This window comes from Vigna umbellata, chromosome 10 (genome assembly GCF_029865625.1).
Source record: "Vigna umbellata cultivar VRB3 chromosome 10, Vumbellata_1.0, whole genome shotgun sequence".
Classification (NCBI taxonomy): Eukaryota; Viridiplantae; Streptophyta; class Magnoliopsida; order Fabales; family Fabaceae; genus Vigna; species Vigna umbellata.
In genome coordinates, this window is record NC_142174.1 from 18,076,085 (window position 1) to 18,090,973 (window position 14,889).

Genomic DNA, 14,889 nt, shown 5'->3' on the forward strand with positions numbered 1-14,889 from the left:
TTTCTCATGTGACTTTAGCGCCAACATCACTCTTGAATTGTGTGTTAGGTACAAACAAAGTCCTGCATCGGATAAAATAAGAGATGAACATGAGTTTAGTAAGAGACATTTTAGAGTGGTACAAAAAGTAAATCTGTGAGTACTTGATCCAAAACGGACAATATTTTACGAAACTACCATTTCTTCAATTTTTTCAAAAAATTATATTAGTTTTTAATTTATCTGATTCTCAATATCTCATTTTGTAATTTCTATGTAAAAGAAGATTGGCTCAAATTAAATAATTTACGTACAATTTTAAGTGTCTAAAACGTGTATAAAATTAAATAAATTAGACACTTATAAGTTATCAATGAATATGACAGCTTCATAACTTCTTTGTAAGCTCTTATATGGTGGAAGAAATTGAGTTCTTGCTACTGTCTCAAGAAGAATGCTTGGAAATGTGCATGTTCAGAAAATACCGACAGACCTCTGTTGTATCCTTCCACTGTTAATGATCCTTGTGGTAGCCTGGTAGTGATGCTTCTCACCTCATATAGTTACAATTTCGCATCAAAGGCAACTTATACAAGTGATGAAACAGTGAAATAGTGGTATGCCTATCTTACATATTGGTTCAACTTTTCTTTCTTTTCCTTCCAATAAAATCCGATTACTCTAATCCAATCTTTTATATGTTACTAATATTTTCAAGAAACCGATTATTAAAGACATTTGTTATTCTTCTTATCCTTTTTATTAACATTTTCAATTTAGAAATACCGTTGTCTGGTATGTACTTGCTAGCTATATAATATGAATATAGTACAGTGAACTCAGAGATATTTATAAGGGAACTTACTTTCATCGTTACTATTCTATTTATTCACTAAAAGCCAAGGCTTTTTTTGTTGGTCCCCATTAGAGAAAGGACACAACTTTGTTTCTCTTTCGTTCATTTTTTTGCAGCCGTGTAAATTTTGTACAAAAAAGTCATGTCAAGTGTGATAGGGAGTGGAAATAATTCATTTGATGTAAATCTTAAAGATGAAGATCAAATAAAAAACTCAAATATCCCTGGTCTGTGATAGTGACAAGCTAACTAATAGCCTACCCATTGCCAACTAAGGTCATGTGTCGGTGTACTCATTCATAATTTTGTCGTTTAACCAGAAGAAAACGTGAAGTTTTTTGCTAACAATGCACGTACACAAATACAGAATTTCATTAGAACACGGATAACAAGAGAAATTTAGTCTACACTCCACAACTAGAAATGGAGAGCTTTGTGTAAGACAATTCAAGAAGGTATGTACACCCATATTCATTGAGATAAGGTTTGTAGCAATTAACTCGGAGTAAACGACCAAAACACTTGGTGTTAGATTTAAAAACCATTGGTGGAAGTCAACCGATTTCCACCAAATAAACAATTCCTGAATACTTATGTGTGGAGTATTAAGAGTACGAAGGTAAGAAATTGATTGTGGGACAGAGTTTGCAATATCCACCTGAGTACTAGAGTATGTCATCTATGTTGAATATATTCTTATTGACACTTCTTTCTTGATTCGGACAGTGTAGTAGTGAATTCCAAATAAAAGGGTCAGGAAGGATGCCCTTGTCTACCATTTCTCTAAAGACTTGCATGGCTTTTTGAAGGTCCCCTTTCCTACATAAGACATCAATCAGAGGACTGTATATTTCTGTATTGGGTGCACAACCTCTTGCGGTGATGTCTTCCACCAACTTCAAGGCATTCTCAACTTTTCCCTGTCTGCAAAACTCTGTGATGACAGCATTAAATGTAGATGGCATAGGAAAACAGTTGTTAGCAATCATTTCATTCATCAGCTCAACTGCCTCTCGGACACTACCTTGTTTGGAAAATCCATGAACAAGGCAGTTATAAACTAAAATACTTGGAATTCCACCTTCATCAGTCATCTGATCATATACCCTCTTTGCATCCTCAATAGACCCCTTCTTGCAGTGCTCTAAAATCTTCATGCTTCTGTCAACAGCTCTAGGGAACAAGTTCCCCATCTTTGTTAGAAACCCAGCTGCCTCATCAAATCGATTTTGCTTAAACAGGCCATATATTATGCTATTGTAAGGACTGATGTGCCCTTTAGAGCCTTCTTTGCTTTCCTCCATTAGCTCCAAAATAGAAAAACCTTCTTCAATTCTTCCTTCTGAGCACAGACCCCTTATTACTGAGTCAAATGTAACAAAGTTCCATTTGATCCCATCTATTTTCATATCATTAAAAAGATCAAGAGCCAAATCCAACATCCCAGACTCACAAAAGCTAGATATCAGTGCATTATAGGTATCCACATTTGGAAGACAGCCTTTGCTCTCCATCTGCTTCAAAAAATGAAGCCCAACCTTCACCTTCCCCACTCCACAAAACCCCTTGATCAAGGTGTTGTAAGCCACAACATCTAGCGAACCTCCCATGCCCTCAACTCTCTCTAAAACGTCAGCGGCCTCTGTGGCGCGGCCAGCATTGCATAGAATTTCCAGCACCTTAGTAACAGTGACAACATCAGGCACAAATCCCAGGCTAAAACTATTCTCCAGCAGGACAAGAGACTGAACTGAATTCCCTTCCTTACAGTACCCAGATATCAAAATATTAAAGGTAACATCATTAGGCTCCTCCATCTCACTCATCAAGCTCCTAGCCCTCCCAACCTTCCCATTCCTACAAAGTGCATGCAGCAAAGTGTTGTAAACCACAGTGTTTGGAGTAACCCCTCTAGACTTAATAAGCTGCAAGAGCTTAAAACCTTCACCTATCCTATTAGTTAGGCACAGCCCTTTCATTAAAATCCCAAAAGTGTAATCATCCCCCTCAACTCCACTCGCCATCATGCTCTTCCTATAAAACTCCCTAGCCATGTCAATATCCTCCTTCACAAGCACATCCAAAATTGAATTGAAAATCTTGAGGGAGGGGCTGCCGTGGAACTTGTACGCCAAGTCAAGCACTTTGATTACCGTTCTAATCATCCGCGCTCGGCCCAGGCCGCGGATGATGGTGACAAAAATAGCATCATTGGGTGGCGCACCGAGTGATTGGGGCATTTCGTCGAGCAGTTGCTTGACAGTGTCGAAACGGCGGAAGGTGCAGAGCTTGTGAATCACGGCGCGGTACGTGGATTGAGAATGTGCGAAGTTGGGGACGGTGGACGCCCACCTGAAGCATTCCAGTGCTTGGGTAGCAGATTTCTGGTCCAGTATCAGCTGTGAAACATGCTCCTCGCTTGGTACAGAAGAAGAGTATGAAGATGTAGATGAACTCGTTTGGAATTGAAAACGTCTTTGATAAGGGGTTGAGGAGGATCCACGATATGCCAATGCTTTCCAAAGTTTATGCATTTCATCAACCGAGGTTAAGTACAAATACTATTATGAGTAAAAAATCTTGCTCCAAGCAATGATCTTTCCCGCTGAACAAATCGCCCTTCTCAATGCAAAAGTGCTCCCGTTGAAGAAAAAAAGGAGTCTTTTTTGTCTATCCTTCTTGAGAATCTTTACATGTATAATAGCTGACACCACATTTTTCACACAAAATCTTATATGTTTTTGGTTTTTTCCTTTATTTTTTTTATATTACTTAACTTTTTCATTTATTGCGCCTTTTAACTTATACTTAGATTCTTGACAAATCACTCTTAAGTTTTTAAGAAAGTGTTTCCTTTCATTCCAAAACAAAAGTGTGTGTTGATATTATCGGAACTTAGGAAGAAGAAATAGCCAAATAGGAATAGCATGAAAAATTCTTTGGCGCTGGAGCATTAGCTTCTATGAAAATGTGATTGCACAACAAGGATTCCAGGGAATTAGTAGTGATGGAGAAAATATCACTGACAAGATTGTAGCAATGATGGTGCACATGAACACCCTTGTTTAACACTATCAATCCTTCTAAGTATTCTGTCCATTTGTCTTTTGAACAGAATCATTTTCAACTTGAAAAGTGATTGTCAGTTTTTCCTTTAATTTGCATGTGTAAAGGCAAAGACAGGTCAACAATAAGAAAACACAGTGAATGTTCCTAACAAATTTACAATGACTTGAAAATGTTGTAAAAGATAAACTAAGGGCGGAAAATACAAATCATTATTATTGACATTTAAGCAAACAACAATGTTCAAGTGCAGCAGGGGTAGCAGTTACTCAGAAAAATCCCCACTGAAGAACACCCTACTCAATAATCTGTACAAATCAGCAACTTCATTTATTCATCTACCATTCAAAACACCCTTGAGAAGATCAAGGCCCTCAGCAGAAATACTCCTCCTCCTACATGATCTAGGAATTTCAATTTTAGGAGGTGGATCTTTGGAGAAACTCACAATCACAACTGTGAGGTTGTCACAAGTGTTGCGTTGGAGGGCCTCAGTAACAAGTACTTTTGCACATTTGTTGGGATCATTATGCTGCATCATCTCCCTCCTCACCATTGTCACAGCGCACTGGCTGCTCATCACATCCCACAATCCATCACAGCCCATTATCAAAAACTCATCTTCTTCGGTCAGCACGATCTCCTCCAGCTCCGGCTCCGAGCTTAGAGGACTCTTAGAACCTTTGCTTCCTTTTATGTGCCAATCTCCAAGAGCCCGAGCCACTGATAGTTGGCCGTTGAGGTATCCATCGTAGATCACTCCACCAAGTTTTTCAATTCTTAATCTTTCAGAAGTGCAATTTGGTTTATGGTCTTTGGAAAGTTCAACTGCTCTGCCCCGTTTGCCCAACACAGCACGAGAATCTCCTGCATTGGCAATCAGCATGGAACTGCAAAATAGATTACTAGTAGAATTAGCATGTAATAGCAGCATGCATTCAAATTCATATATGCAACTACCAACAGTGTCTAAAAATCATTGTTCTAATCATATGGTTGTCAGTCCCTACCTTCCCAACATAAGGGCTATCAGAGCGGTGGTGCCTGAAGAGCTATCAAGAGAACTGGCATCTCTAAAAGCAAGATCAGCCTTCACAAATGCACTCTTAATTGCTTTCTTAATGCTAGATGGGAAATGAGCATCTTCAACTATAAACTTGAGGATGTTCTTTCTCGTGAATGCTGCTGCATCAACGCCACCATGTCCATCAAATACCTGTATATCATCAATCCCCATGAATGCCTAATCTAAGGGACATGCAAAAGGCAACCAGATTGGAATACCAATCAAAACATGGTAATCAAAGAAATAATCTCTATGATGTATTAATATTTGTAAATCTTTTAGGTCACTGTGGTTAATCAGTGATGGGGAATTCATTCATATCTTATAGATTGTTCCGCTTATGAAGAGAATTTGCCCACTTCATTAGGAGAATAATAGGATCGATCTAACTCAACACAAGAAACATACCCCATAAAATGCTGCAGGAGAAGGAAGGTTTGCTCCTAGACCGTCACATTCACTAAGAGTATCAATGCATATGAATTCATCCTCCATGTACTGCTTTGGTCCTTTATCGGAATAGCTTCCAGATCGAATTTCAAGTGGAAAGTCTGATTTTTTTTCTGTGCTTGATTTAAGTCCAATAATATTAATATTTGATTCCTGGACAGAAGAAGATAGGGCATAATTACTAGCCAGGACCACGTCAAAATATATGTATAGCAGCAGCTTGAACATATAAACAATCCATTTTCTTTCCATGGAATTCTCTTTCTATGCTTTCACTATACTTGAAACAAACTGATCAAAACAAGGACATGAATCAACAAATTGCTCAAAAGTTTAATAGTAAAATGCCATTTTAAATTTCAAGAAAAAACATCCTAAGGATTGCAGGTTTTATAAATCACCAGAAACTTTATCGACCCTTTTGCAATTAGCTGCAGATTCAATCGGATCCACATGCACCTCTGAAAAAAATGTTTGAGAAATAGGAAAAACATATCTGGGATACGGAAGTTATAACTATTAGCTTCTCAATAAACGCATAAAACTACATCTCAAAGGTGGAACCAAACACGCCAAAAGCCTCTTTTGTAATAATACAACTACTCTACCAACAAGTCCTAGTATAATATCAAAACAATATATGAGAGGAACCAATATGTTCCAAGTTTTCCTAAATCCTGGTTTTCTTTCAACCAAATTGTGTGAAGCCATCAAAATGCTACAGAGGTGTTGAATCTTGATGATATCCAACCAACAAGAACAGAAACATGAAATTTCAATTTGATTACACTAACCGGCTCTGCAGACCAAGAAGAGCTGCTGAAATGTCGCATAACAGAATGGTCTCTCGGAGGCTTCGCTGCATTCTGATTCAAATTCCCCACCGTATCCCCATTCAGATCCTCCATGGCACCATCACTAATACCCCTGGGGCAGGGGCATCCACCACCAACACCACTCATTGTATCTTCCTCACACGTGCAACATGTCCTTGTCCCATATCACGATCCACCAATCAATCACAACCACAACCAAACAAAAAGCTTAAAAATTTGATTTTTCATTTATTTATGTTATTTATCCCTTATACCAGAAGCTTCTGCAAAACCATTCAAACAAACGCCACACACGAGAAAGAAGCCATTTTTAAACGACCCCAGAAGATCAGACAGGCAGAGACAGCTATTGGAAACGTGGCAGACACTTGATCGAAGCAAAAAAGAAAAACTCAAGTGAAGGGGTAGCGTGCAGAGAAAGGAAGAAATGGTTGTGGCAAAGAGAGAAGATTAAGAGTAGAAAAACGAAGACCAATATAGTTATAAATGGATATGAGAGAGAAGGGGAAACCGTTGAGATGAGTATATATAAAGTGATTGGCAAATGCAAGTTTTGCGGTCGCCATTGTAGCGCTTGAAAGGAAGTGACATGTGGCTTCTTCTGCTGCCATTTGTGTTACCAGTTGACCGGATACATGGCCTTGTGCAACTCCAACCTCTTGCAATCTATCATCAATTTTCTATTATCATTTCATATCATATCAATCTCCATCCTTCTATGCATTTTTCTTTAACAATTTTCTATCAAAATTCACCTAACAAACTTTTTAACAACGTTAGCACATTGTCTTACCTTAATAACCTGGCCTTTTTCCTCCTCTAATTAAATAAGATATTTCAACATCATTTACTTTATTCATATTTTTTTAATATTTTGTTTTATTTTTTAACTATTATAAATTATAATTATAATTATATTTGTAATTAATGACTTTATTAGTTTATCATCAATATTAATTTACTTAAATTTTTAAGAATCAAAGATGGTTTTTATCACTATTTGAAAAAAAAAGATCAACTTTAAACTTTATACAAGGATTCACAGCTTAAGCTTTAATTATACACGAACAAACAATTTTTATTTTTCTAACATTATTTGTCATAGATTGTTTTCTCTCTCTCATGGTTGTTTGTTCTTGAAAGGTTTATCAATGAATTATAGAGGGTTAAATGAAAATTTCCAACTTTGAGCACACGATCGAGCATGGCCCACACACCAAAGAAAATGATATTTTCTTTAAAACATTTATGGAAACCCATACTTTCTAGGCTCTTCATCAGCTAACCCTAACTTGAGTTTCAGGACTAGTTCGACAACCACAGAAAACAAGTACCCAAATAATTAGAAGTAATTAATGTTAAGCATGATCATTAAGATATACTTAGACCATGATTAATTCATAAACAATGTCGAGTCTAACAACCATGTAAATACAAATAATGGTATTGATAATATGTTGAATGTCCAACCATTTCTGTAAATACAAGTAATGGTATTGATAATGTTAGTTTTCAAATATCTGGTTAATTATGTGTCAAAAATCTTTTTAAATAAACATTACGTTAAGTGTTAGAGTATTATCTGTGTTAGATATCAAGAACCTTATTTACCAAAAAAAATATAAAAAATAATAGAAAATTAGAGAGAAAATGTGATCAATTTAGAGTAACTCATAGAAATTTGTTTTTCTAAACCATGACCATTGTCACGACACAATTTCTCTTTTTTTTCTTTTTAATATTATAAAAAAATCATTTTTAATGATAGTTAACTTATTTTAAAAAGATAATTAGTATGGGGAAATTACATCTCATTAGGGGAATAATTCCTTATAACTCAATTAATAGAATTTGTTTATAAGAAGTTATGGTTATATATCGATTTTATAACTAAACTGTTACTTGTGACACATGAAATTAACATTTAAATATATTTTTATTGTATCTTTAATTTGTTTTGAAAAACATACAAATATAAATATTGATATAAATTTGGAGACTTATATATTTATTAAATGATTTTTAAGGTGGCCTCATGATCTAATCCTATTTTTATTGAAGATCCATCCTTGTAAAAATGACTATTACGATATGTATCAGAAACTCAAACAACACTACGGGTTATCATGTCAAACTAAATAGTATATTTATTGCTTTAATATAAGTTTAAGTTAATTATTTATGTTATTTTCTAAATAAAAAATCCTTTTAAATATTTTAGGGGTGAAATAGTTCTGAAGTTAATGCATGCATAGAGTGAACATGTGCGCATATTCAGAGTGTTTATCAAGTTGCCAATTTTTTTACAAAGTTTCTGCTGGATTTAGTTAGTTCCACGATTTCCCATTTTTCTATTCTTTGATTGACTTTTGCATCATTCGAGGATGTTTATAACTCTTTTATTTATTATTAAAAACAATGATTAATACTAATAAATATTTGAACATGTTGATATGAACATACAATATTATATTTTTAGGATAAAGATACTTTTACAACATTTTTTTTACAACATTTTAACATCATCTACGTGTTATTATGTGATTGGTCCAAATGAATACTAATAATCATAAACACTAACATGGACCAATCACAATGACACATAAACAATGTTAAAATGTTGTTAAAATATCATTATCCATATTTTTATTGAAAAGGTGTACGATTTAACATCGACCAAGAATAAATCAATTTATAACAAATAACTAAAGACAAATTTAAATTTACGATATCATATACTATTGGATCTAGTTTGATTTTCAAGCTCGATTAAAAAGGTGTATTGAAGAATCATTAGATTAATTATGAAAAAAAAATTAAACAAGAAAAAATATAAGTATCAAAAACAGCATAAAAGAGAATAAACTACATCTAATCACTTTTGTTTTATTCTCTTTTTTCTTTTCACTTCATTTTGTTGGTTGAGAACGACACGACATTCTGCTATGAATGAAACACTCTCTCCGTCCTCTCCACCCAGTCAACGCAATATTCCAGAAATATCTTTTCCTAACCACTTTTTTCTTATACTTATTTAGTAATATAATATCATATTCATTGTGATAATAATATATATTTTGTATAGTTTTAAAATCCATTGGTCCCGAACCATTCTTACATCACTTTAATGGTACATTATATAATTATTACACTACACGCCCCACTCACCAATAACTTAACAATTTGAGCCAAAGATGCTGCCATGCCATGTGTTTCACATGAAAAATCAACTTTATTATTATTATTATTATTTTATAGTAAATATACGAATTCTGATTATGTGGAAATTTTATATTCCGGTGAAGAAAAGTCCACGTCATTGACACGGCTTCATAAGAGTGCAGTCCTTTGGGAGAGGACTGTCCTTAAAAGTGTGGAAGGGGTTTAACTCTTGTGCTGTTTGTGAACACGACAATTATCTCCAACTGTTTCCAAGCAATTTCACACTTTGAGGTTCAAATTCAATGTGGTGCCAAGGGTCATTATTGCACATCATCACTCAAATAAAAAACAAGAAGAACAAGTTATGCCCAGTGGCATTAGTTTTCATGGAGTATATCTATCATCATCAACCTTATTAGCCTTATTGCCAATTTACTCCCTCCATTTTCTTTACTTTTCATCAGTGCCCAGATTCTCCATAACCCACTATGCTTTTCATGGTCTCTCTTTGCTTTTACTTTTTGCTTCATCTTCCTGTGTAAGTATTGGCCACTGGTTAAAGTTTGTCTTTTTGGTGTACTATGCATAGGTGCCACCTCCCTTTTTGTGAATCTACCAGGTATGTATGACCCTTTTGAGTAAAGTTCTTTTTCTTTTTTGCTGTGTTGCAATCCTGTATTTGTTTGGGCACTTTACTGTTTTCTTCTATTCCATCGAATGTTTTTCTAAGATTTCTTTATATTTGATGTGTGTTTAAGATTTGGCTTTTGAGTTTGTGAGCTATACTATATTGGGGGGGTTTTGTCACTACCTCTTTTAAAGATCTTAGTTTAGTATCTGTGCTTTCTTTTTGAAAATAAAACAAAATTGGGGATATGCTTCAGGTGTTTGTGGAGGAGGTTGTTCATTGGTAGCTATTGTTTTACAGGTTCCTTGTCCAACATGAGTAAAGTTTGGCCCTTGGTTTTCATGGTTCTGTCCATTGGATGCTTTTCAAATGGGAGTGGCAGGCAAAATTTTACAGTACCAGAAGTTGTAAATATTGGGGCTCTCTTCTCTTACAATACCAGTGTTGGTAGAACTATAAAAGTTGCATTAGAAGCTGCGTTTGAAGATATAAATTCCGATCCAAATATTCTTGGTAGAACCAAGCTAAACCTCTCACTGCAAGAAGATTCTAAGTACAGAGGTTTCCTGAGCATTGCCGAGGGTATGTCTTTCACAGTATCACCCTTGTTATGTGTTAAAGCCTTAAAAATAATCTTTCTCAGCCACAGATGAAGTTACTTCAACTCTGTCAAATTATAGCTCTGCTTGATAACAGTTTTGCAGGTCATGGCAAGACAGACAGTGGCGATAATAGGCCCCCATAGTTCTGTAACAGCTCATGTCATAACTCATATTGCAAATGAGCTCCAAGTTCCTCTTCTGTCATTTTCAGCTCTTGACCCTACTCTTTCTTCGCTTCAATTCCCATTCTTCATTAGAACTTGCCATAGTGATCTTTATCAAATGACTGCAATAGCAGACCTTGTTGACTACCATGGCTGGAAAGATGTTATCGCTGTCTTTCCTGATGATGATAATGGGAGAAATGGAATTAGCACATTAGGAGATAAGCTTGCGGAGAGGCGTTGCAAGATATCATATAAAGCAGCTTTGAGGCCCCAAGCATCTATGGAAGAGATTAGTAATGTGCTTGTTCAGGTGGCTCTGGCAGAATCACGGATAATAGTTGTTCATGGCAATACTCAACTTGGCCCCCAGGTGTTCACAGTTGCAAAGAATCTTGGGATGATGGGAACTGGTTATGTCTGGATAGCCACTTCTTTCCTCTCTGCTCTGCTTGATATTAACTATCCTCTCTCTCCTGATTCAATGGATGAAATTCAAGGAGTTCTTACACCACGTATCTACACGCTAAATTCACAGCGCAGAAGAAGTTTTGTTTCTAGGTGGAAAAACTTGACCAGGGCAAATACTGCCAATGTCAAGCTTGGATTGAGTTTTTTACCTATCTATGCATATGACACTGTTTATGCACTTGCTCATGCTCTTGATGCATTTTTCAAAGAAGGTAACCAAATTACATTCTCAACGGATTCAAAGCTGTCTAACATACATGGAAACAACTTGAATCTTGAGGCCTTGAAAATCTTTAATGAAGGAAATCTGTTACGTAGAAAGATCTATGAGGTAAACATGACTGGTGTATCAGGTCCATTCAAGTATACATCCGATAGAAACCTTGCTAATCCTGCATATGAAATCATTAATGTGATTGGAACAGGAACTCGACGGATCGGTTATTGGTCTAATCACTCTGGTTTATCAGTTGTTCCTCCAGAAACTCTTTATTCCAAACCAGTCAATCTGCCCAGGAAAAATCAAAAGCTGTTTCCTGTGATTTGGCCTGGAAATTCAGATGAGAAACCTCGTGGTTGGGTTTTCCCAAACAATGGAAGGCTCTTAAAGATTGGAGTACCAAGAGGTGTTAGTTACCACGAGTTTGTCTCACAGATAAAAGGCTCTGACATGTTTGAGGGATTCTGCATTGATGTATTTCTTGCTGCAGTGAATCTCTTGCCTTATGCTGTCCCCTACAGGTTCATCTCATACGGGGATGGTAAGAACAATCCTAGTATGACTGAGCTTGTCCGTCTGATCACAACGGGTGTGAGTGTCATGCCGATAACCTTTTGTGCAGTTTGGATGTTTTATGGCAATCTTCTTAGACCAATTTTCTTCATCTCATGCAGGAATTTGATGGTGCAGTAGGAGACATTGCAATTACTACAGAAAGAACAAGGATGGTGGATTTTACTCAGCCATATATTGAGTCTGGTCTAGTGGTAGTAGCACCCATTGGGAAGGCAGAATCCAATGCTTTGGCCTTTTTGGCCCCTTTTACACCAAAGATGTGGTTTGTGACAGCTTCCTTTTTCATACTAGTAGGAGCTGTTGTTTGGATTTTGGAGCATAGGGTGAATGATGAATTTAGAGGACCACCCAAAAAACAAGTAATTACCGTTTTATGGTAAGGAAATCTGGTACTTTTCCTTTTTGAACCTATTTTAAAACTCATCCTATGTTAATGATACATACTGTAATTATGAAGAAGTCTCAATTTCCCTATTATATCTATGTGTATACAGCTTTGATTGTTATGTTTGTAACTGGTTTGATTTTCTTTTGGCAGGTTTAGTTTTTCAACAATGTTCTTTTCCCACAGTAAGTGCCAGATTTTGTCTTTTCTGACATATATTGTCAAAGGGATAGCTTCCCTTGGATTAATGAATCTGGTTTTCTGGATACCATGCAGGGGAAAATACAGTGAGTACACTTGGTCGTGTTGTGTTGATTATATGGTTATTTGTAGTTCTTATAATTAACTCAAGTTATACGGCAAGTCTGACCTCAATCCTCACAGTGCAACAACTTTATTCTCCCATTAAAGGCATTGAAAGTCTAGTAAACAGCAAAGTGCCTATAGGCTACACGCAGGGTTCTTTTGCAAAAAACTACTTAGTTCAGGAAATTCATATTGAGGAGTCCAGGCTAGTTCCTCTGACAACACCAGAAGAAATTGCTAAAGCACTGAAAAATGGTCCCCAAAATGGCGGTGTTGCTGCTTACATTGATGAGCGTGCCTACACTGACATCTTCCTCTCCAGCCGTTGTGATTTAAGTGTCGTAGGTCAGGAGTTCACGAGAAATGGTTGGGGATTTGTAAGTATCACTCACCTTTACTATTTGCCATGGTTTTTTTCTTTCTTCCAAGAAGCAAGTGTAACTACATGTATTGAAAATCTCATATTTACTAGAGATAAGATGATTTCATAGTATATAAGTAGATGCAAACTGATTTTGTAAAGTTGAGTTAGGTGCTAAATCTACTTTTTAACGGGATATCGAAGTCATGGTTTCAAGCCTATCCTAGTGAGATTTATTATGTTTTTTAGGCTTATTGTGTCACCCGTTATTTAAAATTTTGTTATTTGTTGAGTTTATTATACCATCTACTATCAGATTATCTATTAATGTTAATCTCATACTCGAGATATATATGCCTAGGCGTGAGGGAGTGTTAGAGATTGCACATTTACTAGAAATAAGGTGATTTCATAGTATATAAATGAGTACAAACCTCACCTTACAAGCTATTTTTATGAAGTTGAATTAAGTATAAAATTCACTTTCTTAATAATATGATAGCTCATGCTGTATACATACCTGCTACTGTCAATGGACTTTATATATTATTATTATTAGCTTTACTTGATCAACTTTCACTGTTGATGAGATTTTCAAGGCAATCATAGTAAAAATCAACAAATTTGCCATACACACTAGTTTGTGATTGGATGAATGTGTAGAACAACTTTTCGGTAGTTCTTTTACATTTTGAGTGCAACATGCTCAGTGCTAGTCCTTGGAATCAATCCTTAGTTGTTGGTTCCCATATTTGAATTTGCCAGCTTTGGTAACATGGCTTGTTTTGGTTCATTTTTCTTTAGGCCTTCCCACGGGACTCGCCATTAGCAGTTGACCTGTCAACTGCCATATTGCAAATGATAGATAATGGAGATTTGCAAAGGATCCATGACAAATGGCTTTTGAGTAGTGCTTGCTTATCACAAGGGGCAAAGCTTGAAGTGGAAAGACTCCAACTTAAAAGCTTTTGGGGGCTCTATGCGATCTGTGGAGTTGCGTGCTTGCTTGCACTCTTCATGTATCTTATACAGATTTTGAGGCAATACCAGAAGCACTACTTAGAGGAACCTGAGTCCATTGGTGGCCAAAGCATAGGATCATCATCAAGATCTTCACGTCTCAAGACTTTCCTTTCATTTGCAGATGAGAAAGAAGAGACTGTGAAGAGCCGGTCCAAGAGAAGGAAAATGGAGAGGATCTCATACCGAAGCTCTACAGGAAGCTCATCCATCAACTCGAATAAGGAAAATGCTTCACGCAGAAGTGAATATGCTAGTGAACTATTATGACCAACATGTCTACATGGATCAGCAACACTATTCATTTCTACTGCAACTAGTGGACTACTAGTACATAGTTTTTGTTTTTATTTTTTTTCTTTTTTAAGTAAATATATGTAGGATAAATTAAAACTTTGGGTAGCTATATGTAACACTTCTTTTAACTTGGTTTATATTCTTTATATATGCAGAAAAAAGGGTTTTCAGTTTATACCAGATACTATATATTTATTAATCATTTTCAATTTCTTGCTGATTGTAATCACAATAAAAGTGTCATTTATAATAGCGTATGTGGCCAATGGATTATAACATTACATCAGTTTATATTTGACTAACTGCTTTTAGTTAATGTTTTAATCTATTTAGTTATGTGACATTGTTTATTTCTCTCGTTTTTTTTATTGGTGAATAGAATTGAATTAGCTGTGCAGTTCATTGTGCACCACAACCACATAACGAATGTAAAGGACCGATGAC

The 14,889-nt window shown here is 35.9% G+C and overlaps 3 protein-coding genes across 3 annotated transcripts; 1 reads left to right on the top strand and 2 right to left on the bottom strand.

Annotated features, from left to right (window-relative positions):
• Positions 1-1,189: 1,189 nt before the first annotated feature.
• LOC124829036 (Pentatricopeptide repeat (PPR) superfamily protein) lies at positions 1,190-3,791 on the bottom strand. Its single transcript, XM_047302467.2, has one exon. The coding sequence runs from the start codon at positions 3,367-3,369 to the stop codon at positions 1,501-1,503; it is 1,869 nt and encodes a 622-aa protein (XP_047158423.1). The 5' UTR covers positions 3,370-3,791; the 3' UTR covers positions 1,190-1,500.
• A 313-nt stretch (positions 3,792-4,104) lies between these two features.
• Positions 4,105-6,926, bottom strand: LOC124829037 (Protein phosphatase 2C family protein). Its single transcript, XM_047302469.2, has 4 exons — positions 6,212-6,926; positions 5,376-5,570; positions 4,912-5,117; positions 4,105-4,791 (listed from the first exon to the last, which is right to left on the bottom strand). Exons 1-4 carry the CDS (start codon positions 6,377-6,379, stop codon positions 4,236-4,238), a joined length of 1,125 nt encoding a protein of 374 aa, XP_047158425.1. The 5' UTR covers positions 6,380-6,926; the 3' UTR covers positions 4,105-4,235.
• Positions 6,927-9,798: 2,872 nt separating this feature from the next.
• On the top strand, positions 9,799-14,620 carry LOC124829038 (glutamate receptor 3.6-like). Its single transcript, XM_047302471.2, is given in 8 exon segments — positions 9,799-10,034; positions 10,344-10,625; positions 10,740-12,091; positions 12,175-12,452; positions 12,615-12,646; positions 12,738-13,144; positions 13,933-14,368; positions 14,371-14,620. Coding segments are annotated over 7 exon segments (2,799 nt in total). The 5' UTR covers positions 9,799-10,034; positions 10,344-10,357; the 3' UTR covers positions 14,397-14,620.
• The last annotated feature ends 269 nt before the right edge of the window (positions 14,621-14,889 follow it).

What these genes read in the sequence shown, in the direction of transcription:
- LOC124829036 (XM_047302467.2), bottom strand. Translation starts at nt 3,369, where the DNA reads ATGCATAAACTTTGGAAAGCATTGGCATATCGTGGATCCTCCTCAACC.
- LOC124829037 (XM_047302469.2), bottom strand. Translation starts at nt 6,379, where the DNA reads ATGAGTGGTGTTGGTGGTGGATGCCCCTGCCCCAGGGGTATTAGTGAT. An exon ending in CTTCTTGGTCTGCAGAGCCG is followed by an intron (nt 5,571 to 6,211) that starts GTTAGTGTAATC and finishes TCTTCTGTCCAG; the next exon opens with GAATCAAATATTAATATTAT. An exon ending in CTCCTGCAGCATTTTATGGG is followed by an intron (nt 5,118 to 5,375) that starts GTATGTTTCTTG and finishes GATGATATACAG; the next exon opens with GTATTTGATGGACATGGTGG.